Raw genomic sequence first — 14,648 nt, forward strand, 5'->3', positions numbered from 1 at the left:
TTTTCAGTAGCGTATCACAGTTCACAGCACAGGGATGGAGTAGTGACTCAGCTAGATGATGAAATGGAGATTCAACCTCTGCTTGGCAAGGTTTGTAGAGCAGACTACATTCTAAAGACAGATCACAGGCAGATTTTACTGCAAGCTGTCTCTGCCTCCCATCATGGAATCTGAATGGTTTGTAGGGCTAAACAGCAAATGTTTACAACATCTTAAACTGTGCACACAAGCTTTATATAGAACATGAGAAGCATTTGCTTGGCTTACCTTCTAGAGGGAAAATTCTTGTCTTGTACTTTGCAATAACTGCTGTTGAGACAAAACTGTAATGCAACACTAAATCCTAGCAGGTATAAGTACTGTTTTTAGGTGTGAGCTAGGAGTTCTAGTAGAATCACAAAGAATGAGCTGTGTAGCATCTGCTTTATGTAATTTATTAAGAAATTTTCATCATAACTCTCTCATGCCTGAGTTAATACTTGCTGGTTTCCTGGCCAGCCTTATCACAGTGTGTAATGCAGGGTGGCAAGGATCTTTGCATCAAGCCAGTGCATCATCTTCATGAGTTCTTTAAGGTTTGTTGAATAAGAAGGTGGTGAAAAAATAATTTAAAGATTCTTGAAGTACAAGCCTCAGAGTTTCTTAATATATCCCTCAAAAATACTGGGTAATTTTAAGACCTGGGAGCACAGGGATGCCCTGCAGAGGCAAGGGGTGTAGCTGCAGGATGTGTGGCTGGGATGGGGAGGAATGTAGGCACCCGGACAGCTGAGGAGGAGAGGAGGCAGAATGCCATGGGTGCTCTCAAGCTGCATCCATGCTTTGTTCTTCAGCTAATCCTGGGTAGATATCCAAGAGTCTTGGAGCTCTTTGCTGCTGTGACTGTTCCCCCAACCTGCTGCAGTCCCAGCAAAGGCAAGTCACGGGAGATCTGCTCTTTAAATGTTGAACACCCTTCTCATTTTGACTAATACAGGGTTGGCAAGTTTTCGTATGCTAGCTCTGCTGCCAGGCTAGCAGGAGCACTGTGATCCAGCAAAGCAGGAACAAGGGGCTGTGGCCTGAAACCTCTCCAGCCAGCTCAGCTAGAGCAAAAAAAGGAGATGCTCCAGCAAGAATTAGGAGCGCTGTTGCATGGCCCAGAAGCTGGCCAAGGGTAACAGGTCTCTTCCCAGGATAGAGGAGAGCAGCCTGCTCTGCTCAGCTGGCATTGCATGCTGTGAGAGCAGCAGGGAGCAGTTGTCCTGTGGGCTTCTGGCATACGAGTATCTGAGTACTACCTCTGGAAGATCTTGGTCAAGGCAGCACCTGAGCCAAGTTTTGCCCATCTCAAAAAAACACTTGTCTAGCCCTGCTCCTCACTGATCTGGCCCATCATGCCTATGTAGCCCACAGGGCAAAGTTCAACAGCCCTGTGGTGACCTGTGGTATACCAGAGCGGCGCCTTGCCAGCTGGTTATCTGTGGCCTCTTCCAGGGTTCAACAGTGTCAAGCCAGGCAGATCCAAATCCTGTTGCCAGCACTGGGAGCAACTCCAGCCAGGGAAGCTGATGGATCTTCCCTTTGTCATTTTTATAAAGGGAACAGTTCTGAGAAGCTGGGGGGCTTGGCCCGTGCCAAGGAGGGGTTTTGTGGGAAGGAGGCAGGAAGGGCTGTGTTTGTGTGGCAGTGATCCCCAATCACAGGTCTCTGGCTCGGTGGGGTCTGGGGTAACTTCTAGAGGTTCTGCAAAGGGTGGGCACACAAAGCTGGACTAGTGGTGTTGAAGGCATGTGTGTACTGGGAAAAAATGGAGGCTGGTGGCTGTGAGAAGATAGTCCCGTGTTCTGTTGTCAAACCAAAGGCAAGGGTCCAGCTGAGGGTCTGGCAGGACAGCTAGAAGAGGCAGCTTGGTCCTTGGGTCTGATTTCATGTCTATTGCCAGCCAGTTTTTGAACATATTCCCTGTAGAGGAGCAAAGGGTGCGGCAAGCAGAGGAGCAGCCTCCATCGCTCTCTAAGGGGACAGGCAGAGACATCCCTCCTACTGCATGGGACTACCCCAACACCATGGGCTGTCTGCACGTGGCCATGTGCCAGGTCCCTGTCCTCTCCAGACATACCTTCCTAAGTTCCTCTGCCATCCAGAAAGGGATGGTGCCATAAGGAAACTTAGGACAACTGCAGAGATGGGCAGCATGAGGCACAGCTTTCAAAGCGAATGGGATTTTGGAGAAGGGAGGCAGGGAAAGGTTTAGGGTGCTTGATCAGGAAGCCAGGCTGTTGTCTAAACCGTGGGGCAGCCGGGGACTTCCCAGCTTTATTTCCTTATGGAGCGTAAACTCTGCTGAGCGGATCTCAGAGGGGGTGTGATGATGGGGATGGATCCAGGCCACAGCAGAGTTGGCACAGGCTGCCTCAGCCATCCCTGGAGTTGGCTGGGTTTGGGGAGCTGGGACAGAAAAAAGCGATCATCCCATTTGGATTCAGTTGTGACTGGACTTGCCACAGGAAGGAGCTGTGTCTGGTTTGATACAGTTCAAGCTTCAGTGGGTAAAAAGTGGGTAGGACTCTGGGTTCAGGGGCTAGAAAGGTTGAGGAGCGTTCTGGAGCGAGTCAGTGGAAGAGATGGGAAGACCCAAGGACTTCAGGAGACAGGGCCTGGAAGGGAATCAGTGGGACCGGGGTATTCGGGGCAACTGAATAGGTGGGGTTTGGGGTATTTTCTTCACTGACAATTACTTCCTCTGGAACTTCTTTGGGGCACCCAAGATCTCCGTGGATGAAGAACCTGGTGAGTGCTGGTGCCCCATAGCAATTTTCCTGGTGGCAGCTGGTAGCACTGCATGAATAAAGCAGGTGCTTTCTACCATCTCATAATGATAATGTATTTTTCCAAAGCAGTAAGTGGAAGCAAGTTTGGAGAACACATGTGTGAAAGAGCACATGTGCATAGGTTTGCTAAGGCTTAGCTTGTCAGCAGTCAGTCCCTGCTCCTAGCTGGCTCAGAGGTTTTTTCAAGTGCCCCCATGAGCACTGATGCTGCTGAGAGGAAGAGTTTGAAGAGCTGGGCTGAGTCACTGGACACGGAAGCTCAGAGCTACTTCCACGGATTCCCTCTTGCTCATTTAGCCTCTTTGCCCTCCTATCATCAAAACTGGCAAAAAATCCTTTTCCCCGTCCTCTTTATACTCTCTTCAGAAGAGAGGTTTGTCTTGGTAAATGCATCTCTTAAGGGGCCTAATCCAATGGACCTTTGATTTTGTTTAGACTTCAAGGCACTACTAATACACATGATAAATCTATTTCTCTGAAAAAAGCATCCTCCTCCTTTGAAGTGCAAAATGAGCAGATGTTGTGTTTGCTCTGAACAGCTATGGGCGTATGTAAGAGATGTGATTACCCTCATTTAGGGCTATCTGTAGAGATTTTCTACAAATGTGACTGTGGGATGTTTGAAGGAGTGTCAGGCCTTGTAAATACATCCGTGGTTTTGTTCAGATGCCTGCCAGAGCTCTGGAGTAACTTTGCTGGGTACTGCAAATACTGAGCTCATGACTCCCTCTGAACTGTTTGAGCTGTACCCCTCTGGGTAACACAGAGGGAGATAAAGTTGTATTTGCTGTTTGATCTTACCTCTGTTAATGAGTAAAGAAATGTAAACAAGGTTGTTTGGGTATTGTGGGTGACATTCACCTTTCCAACCAGCCTCTGCTGGCAATGGTACATGTGTACCCAAAATTAACTAGAGAATTGCAGTGGCCACAAAGAATAGCTCTATCTGGTCCCAAATACTAGTTTCTAGAGACTGTGCTGGTGGTTTAAACTTTGGGGTCGCTGCAGAGAATAGCCAGTGGTGCTCCTTCTGAGCTGAGTTAGAAATACCATTTCAATTTTTTTTATGGCTTCTCTGCAGGAATCATCTCCATAAATTCAGGGAATTGCCTGCTTAAAGCCCACTTCCCAAGGCACTTTGGGAGTATGGGTGTCTGTGGAAGTCACTGGCACAAGCACTGCTTGAAAAGAGCCCTTCAAGACCCATGCTGTTAATGGTCTTTGCACATCAGACAGGGTACAACTGGCACCACCACACACAGGCTGCGCTGGCAGCATGTGTGGAGTTTAAACGTGTTGTGGGTCTTCTTGTGGCAGTTTGCAGGGAGCATCCTGCCTCCTTAGAGCCAACTGCAAGAAACCTGGGCTTCCTTGGTCTAACTGGCCAAAGCAACTGTTTGGTTTTGGCTTGTTCCTCGCAGGGAGCACCCAAAGCTGCTTGTCCCTCTTCCCAGAGACCTGCTTGTGACTGCCTTATGAACCAGTCTTTGTGAGGTCTGCATCAACAGTTCTGTAGAAGAGGAAAGTATGAGCAGAGAAACCCCAAGATGAGGGCTGCTGCGGACCAGCACCTGCTCCTGTCCCCTCCTCCTGCTGCTGGCACAGCTCATGGTGCTGGTTACACCCGGGGCTTTTCTCCACAGGACCATGAGCAGGATTCTGAACAGATGAGAAAAAAATCCTTGTAAATACAAAATCTGGACAACAGTAAGGCCAGATTTAGCTGCTGAATTATGTCTGACTTTGTAGCCCTGCCACGCTGACAGCTGCTCTCAGGGCTAGCATGCTGGCATGGCAGCATGAGCTCTTGCAATAGTAGACCCTGATCTTTGGAAGAGAAGCCTAATCCTTCTCATTTATCCCCTCCCAATTTACTTATCAGCATTTGTCAATGAGTAAGTTACTTTTGCTAGGACCCGGGGCATAAAGTCTCCCTGAAACCCTCACCTAGGCTGTCTGGCTCCTGCGATGCTGGTGTAGGGTAGTGTTTTTGAAACCTGGGGCAGATGTTTTCCTGGCTTAAAACTGGTGTCGCACAGCAACCTTCCCAAGCTGCCATACCTGCACTGCGACGCCTGTGCCATGTCCCTATGGTGGCTGCTGATCTGCTGGGCTGTGGGGATGGGTGGCCATGAAGACAGGCAGGGAGCAGGCATGCTGGCTCAGCAGCCTTCACGGCACAAGCATGCCCCAATGCACAAACTGGGAATCACTAATCCAGGGCAGACACATGGATTTGGGCTCTGCTTTCACCCCCGGTATTCTTGGAGCTTCCTCTGCCCATCCCACAGAGATGGTCTGGCTCCATACGGTCTCAGAGAGTGACCGGCCAAGGTGACTCTGGCCGTTTGCACCTTTGAGCTGTTTACCTGCTCCCAGGTTCTTGCGATAAGACACTACCTGTTTGGAGGCGTCTGTTCTGATATGGCACAGGGGAAGTATTTACCATGTGCTGTGGATTGGAGCTTCCTGGTTCATCTGGCAGACACGCCGACACCACGTAAGCGCCAGGGTTGGGCATGGCAGCTTCTGTCATGTGGCTTTCATTTGCCATTGGCTGGCAGAGCCAGCTCGTGGGATACTGGCCTTATCCCATGCTGAAGCTGTGTAACACGTGCCAGCATCAAAGCCCCAATTATAGCTCTGTACTTAGCCCTGCAAACTGCCCTGCAAACTTTTTGTGCTTTGACGGGACATGTGTGTGTCACTGTGGAGCAGTGCCAGTGCTGGCGGGGCTGTGACTATGGGCTGTTTTGCATGGAGGGGGATGGATGTAGTGTTTGCAGAGGGGAAGCCAAAGGGGACTGGTTTGGGAAGGGGCTCGGAGGTTCAGTGTGTGTGAGGTGGGCGCTGCAGCTCGGCTGTGAACTTGTGCATGAATTGGGGAACATGTGACCAGTGGCGTGGGTATGGCCTTTCAGGGGGTAATTGTTTCCCAAAGTGGAATATTTTCCCAAATGTGGCTGGCCAGGCTGTGCAGCAGCATAGTGCCTCCTGTGGCACATGATGCCAGAGGGGCCACTCCATCGCTGCCCTGGGGTGCGGGGTGTTACACCCTGGGCAGCACGCTGTACCCTTGGGGTGCACCGTCAGCTGCGTCTCTATTGTGGCCCCGTGGGTGTTCCACGTTGCAGCCACCGCAGCCTCTGCTCACCGCTCTCTCAGCTCCCTGGCCCCTCCGCAGCACGTTTTTTGCTTGAATTTTATCACCTCATTGGAAAGGAGCCCAAGCTCGCAGGAAGCCTGTGCCACGGCTCTGAGGCTGGTTGCGTGGCAGCTCTGGGTGCCCCGGGTCCCCTCCAGGCCCCCTCTGCTGTGCCCACCCGGCAGCAGGCAGGGGCTGCTCGCCAGAGGGGGCTGGGGGGGCCGGGCCGGGGCTGGGGTGCATGGGGCGGTGGGCGTACGGTGCTCTCCTTGGCACCCCCCGCCCCGCTGGAGCGGGGGCGGCGCTGGAGCGGGTGCCCGGGTACTGGCCCGGGGATGCTGCTGGGGCCGAGGGACCTGCGGCGGGGCGGTGCCGGCGGCGGGGCGGTGCCGGGGGCGGTGCGCGGTGCCGGGGGCGGTGCGCGGTGCCAGGCCGGGTGCGCGGCGGCGGGAGATGGCGACGGCGGAGCTGCTGGAGCTGCGGACTCTGGTGGAGCGGGCGGGCGGGCGGCGGGCCGTGCTGCTGGTGGCCGAGGTGGCGGAGGGGGCCCCGGCAGCGGCCACGCTGGCCGCCTTCGCCCGCGACCTCCTGGGCGACGAGGCGCCGCCGGGGCCGGGGCCGGGGCCGGGGCCGGGGTGCCGGTCTCGGCGGCGAGCGGGCGGCGGGCGGCGGGCGCTGGAGGCGCGGCTGCTGCTGGTGCTGTGCCGCGGCGGGGCGGCGCGGGGCCGCGGGGCCCGGGCCCGCCTGCGGGAGGTGGTGCGGGACGTGCGCGGCCGCCTGCCCCCCGCGCCACCGCCCGCCGTGGTCGGCGTCCTCCTGCCCGGCGGGGACGCGGAGGACGCGGCGGTGCTGGACGCCACGCTGCGGCGGCAGTTCCCGGCGCCCGGCACGGTGCAGGCGGCCCGGTACGGCCCCGGCAACCCCGCCGCCCTGCGCGAGTGCCGCGCCGCCGCCTGCCGCGCCCTGCGCGCCGCCCTGCAGCACCCCGCAGGTACCGGGGGCACCGGCCGCGGGGCGCCGGGGGGTCGGGCCGCTCCCTCCCTCCCTCCCTCCCTCCCTCCCTCGCTCCCCCGGGGGCTTTCGCAGTGGGATTTGCTCCGTTTTCCGGTGGGATCTACCCCATCCTAATGGGATCTAACCGCTACTGATGGGATTTCCCCCCACCCAATCAGATCTGGCTTTCCCCAGTGGGATCTCTTTCATGCTGTTGGGATCAGAGCCTTCCCAACGGGATCTGCTTTTTTTCCGGTGGCATTCCCAGCTCTAGCAGCCGGGGAGAACAAACTTCCCAGTGGACTGGGAAGCACTAGAGCAGCTCATGGATAGCAGGGATGTGTCAGCTGATAGCTGTGACAGTGTGGTGATCCATGTGACATGGTGGCCATCAATGCTTGTGGCTGTGTGTCCTTGGGGACGCGGGAACTGTAGGGTGCAGGCAGGACCTGACCTTCCTGCAGGAGGAAGATGCTTGTGCTGACTTTGCATAGTAAGAACCACAGCAAGGGGTTGGTTGGGTTTAAACCCAGTCATCTGTTGGTGGCCAGTTTAAGCAAGGTGACGATGGCAGGATGAAAGCTCTGTGTCAAACAGGCCCTGAAGAAAAGCGCTCGCCCTGGAGCGAGAGGCGTCATGGTTGTGTGTGAACGCAGGGTGATGGGCAGCTGGGCAGGCTCTGCTGTCACAGCAGCCACATGAAACAGCCTGGGCTCACTGTGATCTTTGGCACTGCCTGTCTTAAGCTGTTTCTCTTTCCTCTTCCCTTCTTTCATTTTCCTCCACTTTTCGCTTGCTTCCCATCATTTCCAGGGGCTCTGGTGTTCTGCTGTCTTGCTGCCTTTGCCCCCAGGGATCCTGGCACTTGCCTGTGGCAGCACATTGACAGGGCCCTCTGGGATCCTTGGGACATGGGGTGCGTTGGCTGCAGCTCTGGTGCTTCTTTCCATCAGCTCAGTCCAGAATCCTGGATTTGAATGCTGAGGAGCTTTGAAACGGCCAGGATCTACTGCGAGGGTGCAGGGCTGTCTTTTGTCAACTCTTTTCACCGAGACACGCACGATCCCCTTTCTAGCTTCTGTCCTTTTGCATGCTTTTGTCTTCCTCATGATTTTCCTGCTGCAAAAATTTCTGGTGTGTTCTCAGATGCCAGTGAGACCTCCACTGGCTGCAGCAGCCTGGTGGGACAGCAGCTACAGAGGCAGAAAACCATCCCTGCATACATGACCTTCTTCTACCCCTGCACATTGCTGGCGCTTGGCTCAGTACATGTATTTTTGCGGTTGGCTATGGACTTGTCCTTCATGCAGATGTGGAACCAGTGTAACAGCCAACAGTGGAGAAGGAGGAGCAGAAGGAGCCAGAGCAGGTGTTTCAGCCTGTTTGTGTGTACTTTATAAGCGTGGTGGGTAGGAGGACTCGGCACGATGCTTTAATTCACCTCTGATGCTCTGCCTGGTGCTCTTAGTCATGTAAGTGTCCCAGGACCTGCATGTGTAATGAGGATGCTCATTAGCTGCAGGGTTCAACCTTAGACAGGGACAGCTTCTTTCCACACCCTTGTGAGACCCACCTTCCAAAATGTCCATGTGGCCAGAGGGATCCCAAGTGTAGCCATGCCTCTGGGAAGCTGGGGACCTGGCAGTGCTGGGCACCAGCTCCATTGCAGCCTGGTCTCCTTCACCCCATGGCTATCCCCACAAGCGAGGGAAATATATATGAAGGGCTATAATATCTTCAATGTGAAGTGAGGGAGGACTGTGGGAAAGATGGGTGTGGGGCTGCAGAGCACCCTGAAAAGCAGGTTCTAGGGATGCTGCTCTAAGGATGTCCTCAGTCAGGGCTGAGCTTATCTTGTTTCCCCTCTTGACTTTAGAAGGAGCTTGTGCTAAGCTGAAAAAAGATGCTCTTGCATCTGGATAAGGATGCTGGCAGGTGTACAGAGGGTAAGGCTCTGTGTATGTGTGCTTGCGCTCATTTTACTTCAGCCCAGCTTCAAAGCCTCTTCCTCTTCACACACGTTGCTGCTCAGCTCTGCCCATGACAGCTGCTTTGGAGCTGCAGCCTCCCCTCCGCCCCATGCTGGGAATAGCCTGGACACTGCCATTTGTGCAGTGGAGCTAGGACAGCAATGGCAGTGGTGTTCCTGCATCACTTGGGTCTAAGCAGGAATGTGCTGGGCTGCTATTCTGCCCTGCCTGGGTGGGGTCCAGAGTCCCTGCACACTGCAAGGGGAGCATATGTTTATGGCTGGAGGTTTTGGTTTGTTGACAGGCAGGAAAGACTGCCACTGTGAACCCTTCAGTGTCGCAATGGTTTGCTAAACTGAAGGACGCTGAAGTGTTTATCATTTGTTATCTGATTAGCAGGTGAAAGGCTGGATAATATTTCAATGGAGATGCTGGACTGCTGCTGTTGGAGACCATATAAAATACGCTGATGTAGTGTTTTACAAGCTACTGTAGCGTTTTACTATAATGGCTTGAAAGCCTGTAGTAACTTGCTGAGACCTTTGTTATCCTCCAAAATAAATACTATACGTTGATGGAGGCCACGTGCTCTCTGCATTTTGCAAGCAGTTACAGCTGTAGTTTTCAGCGTGCTGCAAGTCTGTTTGTCCATCAGGTCTCTCCCGGAACTACTTAGTAAAGCAGGGAGCAGTAGATAGGTTGATGTGGCAGAAGCTGTGTGATAATACAAAAGAAAAACTTCCTTCTGCAGGCATGCCCTGTGTCAGTCTCCAGCCTTGCCACGTGTGCTGGCTGAGCTCCTGCCAGGTTTCTTGCTTGCCCTGGGCGGCTGCATACAGGATGGTTTTGGCAGCGAGGCTGCAACGTAGAAGTCAGCACTGGGAACAAATTTCCAGGGTAGCAGAGAGGTTTTGGACTGAAATAAGGATTGCCAGGAGATGCTCTGTGCTTTCCAGGGGTGGGCTCTGTGGAGTGGACCTGGTTTTGCAGTGAGGAATTTGGCTCGTGGAGGGGAGATGTCGCGAGTCAGCAGCAGGGAAGTGGGGGAGCAGCAGGGCTGACCGCTGCTGGTCTGAACTCATCTTCTCCGATTTATCCAGAAGAGGGGAAAGACAGGGAGAGGTGGAAGCTTCCATCCTTCCTGCGTTGCATTTCTTGGAGCCGGAGGAGCCGGAGAAAAGGTCATGAAGCAAAAGCTACAAACAGTGTTCATGAAGGTATGCCCAGCTCCCTCCCTTGTACTCCTGCTGTGGCTGTCAGAGGTTTCTCACCAATTCCCTGGTGGTTCAAGTCCCCAAGCCCCTTGCTGGTGGCTTCCTTAAGCTATTTCCAGCTCCACAGCTGACATCTCTTCCCTGGCTGTGGTTTGGCCAGAACTTGAAGACAACCAGCTGGCTGCTGTGTTGCTGCTTCCCTGTTTTCTGACTTTTTGCTTGTCTAAATAAAACCACGTTGGGTCTGGTGCCCAACTACACCCCTGGGAGAACTTCAGAACTCAGCATTTTGGCAGAGTTTCTGGCAGCAGAACTGCTCTCTGTCTAAACAATGAATTGGAAGCATCACCCTGATCTTACATGATGTCTTCTGCAAACATGGCTGGAAGGGGTGTTCCCAAACCACTTGCATTTGGGGCTGGTGGAGAGGAGGAAGAGGGCAGCCAGCCTTGGGCTCCCTGATTCTAAAGGAAGTTGTTCAGGTAATGAATTGCCTAACGTTCAGCCTTTGCTGGCACTTCTGCTTGCCTTTTCCAGCAGTGATTTTCTTTTTGCAGAAGTGCCCCCATGCAGGAGGCTACAAGGCGTGAGATGTGGAGATCCATACTGCTTGACGGAGCACACAGAGGGGAAGCTCCTTCACTGTAGAAAGAATAGAATATTTGCAGTTGGAAGGGACCTACAATGATCATGTAGTCCAACTGCCTGACCACTTCAGGGCTGACCAAAAGTTAAAGCATGTTATTAAGGGCATTGTCCAAATGCCTCTTAAACACATAAAATGTTTAAAAAGCGTAAGGGTTGGAGGAAACAACTGAAATGTCCAGTTTGTGCAGGTTTGAGATGTGTCCTCTGGGGCCAGAAAATATAAGTGCCTGCTCTTGCTGTCAGTGCCAGGTGGGTGATACCTCATGGCCTCACGGCTTGTTCTGAGATTGCTGAGACTGCAGGTGGCCAGGGAGCTGGGCCTCGTGCTCCTTTGCTCATAGGTCACCCTTGTTTGTTGAAGCAATGTTGAGTTTGTAAATCAAAATGAAAATAAGTTATGAAAAAGATCAGCTGTGCTTAGATTGTGAATCGATACCAAGAGCTTTGTCCCATGCTTTCTTTTCATTTAAAGTTGCATTTTGCATGAAGAAGCGTTTCCCATTCAGATCTTCCTTGACCTCTCTCTGCTGTTTGCAGATGACCTACGGGATCCTGAGGAAGAGTTGGCTCTGACCAGCCTGTCCCCCAATGGAAACTATGAAGAAGCTGCTGGAGGTGTGGGCACCTAGAGCACCTGGGTGCCCAGCACAGTCCATGTCCCAGATCTGCCTGGTGGGTTTGGAGCAGTGGGAGGAGGAGCTGGTGCATGCCCACTCACCCTCTTCTCTGAGGACCCACCACTCTGGGGAGAAGCTGCTCAGCTTAACTCAGCAGGGTCTTCTGTAGCTGCTGACAGCCTCTGAGGTCTATGCCAGAGAGCCATCCCTTGCTGCGCCCTGCTGTCTGGGGGTACCTGGAGCTGCTGCTGGACACTGGGCTTCTAAGAAGCTCTTTGAGGATGTATCCTGTGTCCTGGGTGAAATGATGTTGGTACTTTGAGTGTGAAATGCAGCCACCTGCTTGAAGAATGAGGAGTGCTTTCTAATTCTGAGCGAAGTTCCCTGCTGAGATTGCCGGGGCTGGCCTCCCTGGCAAACAGATTCTGCTGCCTTGTTTTCCCGCTTTACTGCTGCTTTGAAGTTCCCACCCTCTCTCTGATCAGGAAAAAAAAAAAGAAAGCATGGTGGCATGGAGACTGCAATGTCATATTTAGTGCCATCTTGGTGCTTGCCTTGGTGCTCATAGACTGGCTGATGGACTGCTTGGTTGGGAGGGGGTGGCAGATGGACAGTAAGGTGTGTCTGATGCCATCTTACCTGGGTCATCCCCACAGCCATGTGGTGGCAGGTCTTGGAGGTGGCCTGCAGCACAAAATGTGGCTGCTTCACAAATAAATATAATCTATTTAAGTAGTTCCAAAGGGCTTTGTGTACCTTGTGGGGCAACACAATTAGCTGCAAATCCTTGGTTTATGAGGAATATTACTATAATGCTAAGAATACCTTTTTTATTCTTACTTTAATGCAACATGAAACAGGTCTTGTTTTATTTTTAGCACAATCTCCTGGGTTTTGTTTGGGGCTGGCTGTCTTTTTGGAGCTCCATCCAGCTCAACCCATCATGTTTAGCCTACCTCTTCTCTGGATTAGCCGTATTATGTCGGTATGTCCTCTGCACATGGCCGTCCTCTCTCTGGCTCCTTTTTTTCCAGTGGCAGCTGAAGTGTCTGCCGTCCTGCCAGCTCCGGTCAGTGCTCTGTCCCAGCAGTGTGCCTTTGGCATTTCTCTAGCTCTTATCTGGAGCAGGGGATGGCTTTTTTTTACCTGCTCTGCTCATGACTGTGATCATCAACATTTTCCAACAAACCACTTTTCTGGGCCTCAGGTTCCCCACCAGTAGGATGAGGACAGTGATGCCTGACTACCTCACTGGGGTTATGATGATAACGCTGGAGCAGAGCTTAGCGGCTCTGTGGTTTAGAGTCAGTCCCCTTAGTGATGGTGCTGCTTTGCCTTTTAGCTGAGAGAGAGTGGCTAAAGATGCCTGGGGCATACTGGCAGGGTAGAGTGGGAGAGATGGAGAATGTTTCCAGGTGTGCTCCGCAAGTCTTTGCGTTATCATGCTGCTTGTTTGAATGTGTTGTAATAGTTAGGCTTGGTCTATGTAGGAAAACTTTGTTTGAAATGCATCTGTGAGGTGCTGTAGCTGCCCCATAAGGTGGTGGGGAGGAGTAGGTAGGTAGATGCCAAGCATGTGAGCAGTGTTTGGGGAAGTGCATGTTGCATCTCTTCCCAGCAGAAACACTTCTCCTGTGTGAGTGTGGCCCGGGGAGAGTGAACCTAGGGAGCAACTGACATTGGCAGAGCTTGTGGCTCTGCAAAGAGGGCACTGAACCCACTCTCGTTCCAGCCTGCAGGATTTCTGTAGGTTTTCTTTGCTTATGACCAGGTGGAAAATACAAATGTATTTTGTATTTGTGGGTGTGGGTGGCTGTATTCATGACCCCAGGCTTAGTAGCAGGTGAGCAGTAAGTGCATCTTAGCAAGCTGAAGGTATCCTCCTGCTCTGTCCCTGGCATGAGTGCATAGGTCTGCTGTGCAGTGGATTCCCTCTGCCTGTACTTATCCAATAAAGCTCTTGGTTAGGTGACTCCAGTAGGGTTTGGCAGTATAATCAGGTGAATCTTTATTTTCTTGCAATATTTGGCCTTTGCCGCCTAGAATTTAGCAGTGAAGAGGTGGCCTAAGAGTACAGAATTGCAGTTCAACCTATTTCAGTGCTACAAATCCAATGGATTTATTTACTGGTAAATTTTAATTAAATCATACAAGTTTACTCTTGCAGTGAGACTTTTGTGGAAGCGGATGAACTGCCTGGGGTTTAGGAGGGATGAGTGGGAATACATTTGACCAAAAGTATTGTTTTCCTTTGAGGAATAAAAATGACTTGAATTCTTTTTTTCTTTCCCCCCCCCCCCCACTAGCTGGGCGTGTGGAGGTGCAGCAGATAGTTTTACATGTTTAATTGATTTAATAATTTAAGGGCACTGCTATCTTACATTTGTTGTGAAGAATAAAGACATTTAATTTCCTAACTGGAATGTGCTTCGGTTTGTTTTTTGTTTGCCATGGTGTTATACTTTAAGTAGCATTATGCATGGTTTAACTGATACTTCTCTTGATTTAAATAAAGGGTATATTGGCAGGGAATGGAAGTGACCCCAGTATATGGTATCCAGAAGATCAGCAGAACTGGTCGGTGTGCAGGTCAGGCAGGCTGCGCACCTACGGGCAGCGGGGAAGGCTGGAGATCTTCTCAGCTGTGTGAGAAGAGCGGAGGTGTGATCCTCTTGGCGCCATGGGTAGGGCTCTGATAACTTACATTAATAACATTTACTAACTGAGGCCATTTTTTTCCTCGAGGAATTCAAGCCCTTCAGAAAGTACTTTTTCGTATTTAGTGGAAACGGGTAGAAATCAGTGCCACTGAAGTCTGGGCGCTTTGATCACTTGTTGCGCAGCACCATTGCTGTTGAGATGGATTTTCCTTGGTGCAAATCCACCCACCTGCATTTCCCCTCTAATGAAGCCAAAGCAGGAGCCAACATGACTCCATGCTCCTCCACGGCTGGGGCGCCTTCGGGTGGGAGCTCGGACACCGCTCTGGGCCGCAAAGCGATGGCTGAGGGGCAGGATCTGGTGAGGGGCTGTGGGGTGCCACCTGTATGCGCCTCCTTTTTAAGGGAGGGAGGGGTGAGGCCTTTTCTCACAGCTACGAGGGAGCTGGGGCCCGCAGAGGCGGCTTGCAAGGTGGGAAACCCGTGGGGTAAAATCCCCGACCCCTGCCATGCCGGGCTCAGGCCTGTGCCCCGAGGTGCCGCCCGTGGCGGGCAGCCTGTCATGGCGGGCGGCAGGCGGCGGCGGCC

At 52.5% G+C, this 14,648-nt stretch overlaps 1 protein-coding gene across 1 annotated transcript; it reads left to right on the forward strand.

The window, feature by feature from the left end:
- Window positions 1-6,400: 6,400 nt before the first annotated feature.
- Window positions 6,401-13,823, forward strand: C13H2orf72 (chromosome 13 C2orf72 homolog). The gene is made up of 3 exons (XM_037407068.1): window positions 6,401-6,949; window positions 10,022-10,138; window positions 11,321-13,823. Exons 1-3 carry the CDS (start codon window positions 6,412-6,414, stop codon window positions 11,410-11,412), a joined length of 747 nt encoding a protein of 248 aa, XP_037262965.1. The 5' UTR covers window positions 6,401-6,411; the 3' UTR covers window positions 11,413-13,823.
- Window positions 13,824-14,648: the final 825 nt, after the last annotated feature.

The sequence above is a fragment of the Falco rusticolus genome, chromosome 13, assembly GCF_015220075.1.
Source record: "Falco rusticolus isolate bFalRus1 chromosome 13, bFalRus1.pri, whole genome shotgun sequence".
Taxonomy (NCBI): Eukaryota; Metazoa; Chordata; class Aves; order Falconiformes; family Falconidae; genus Falco; species Falco rusticolus.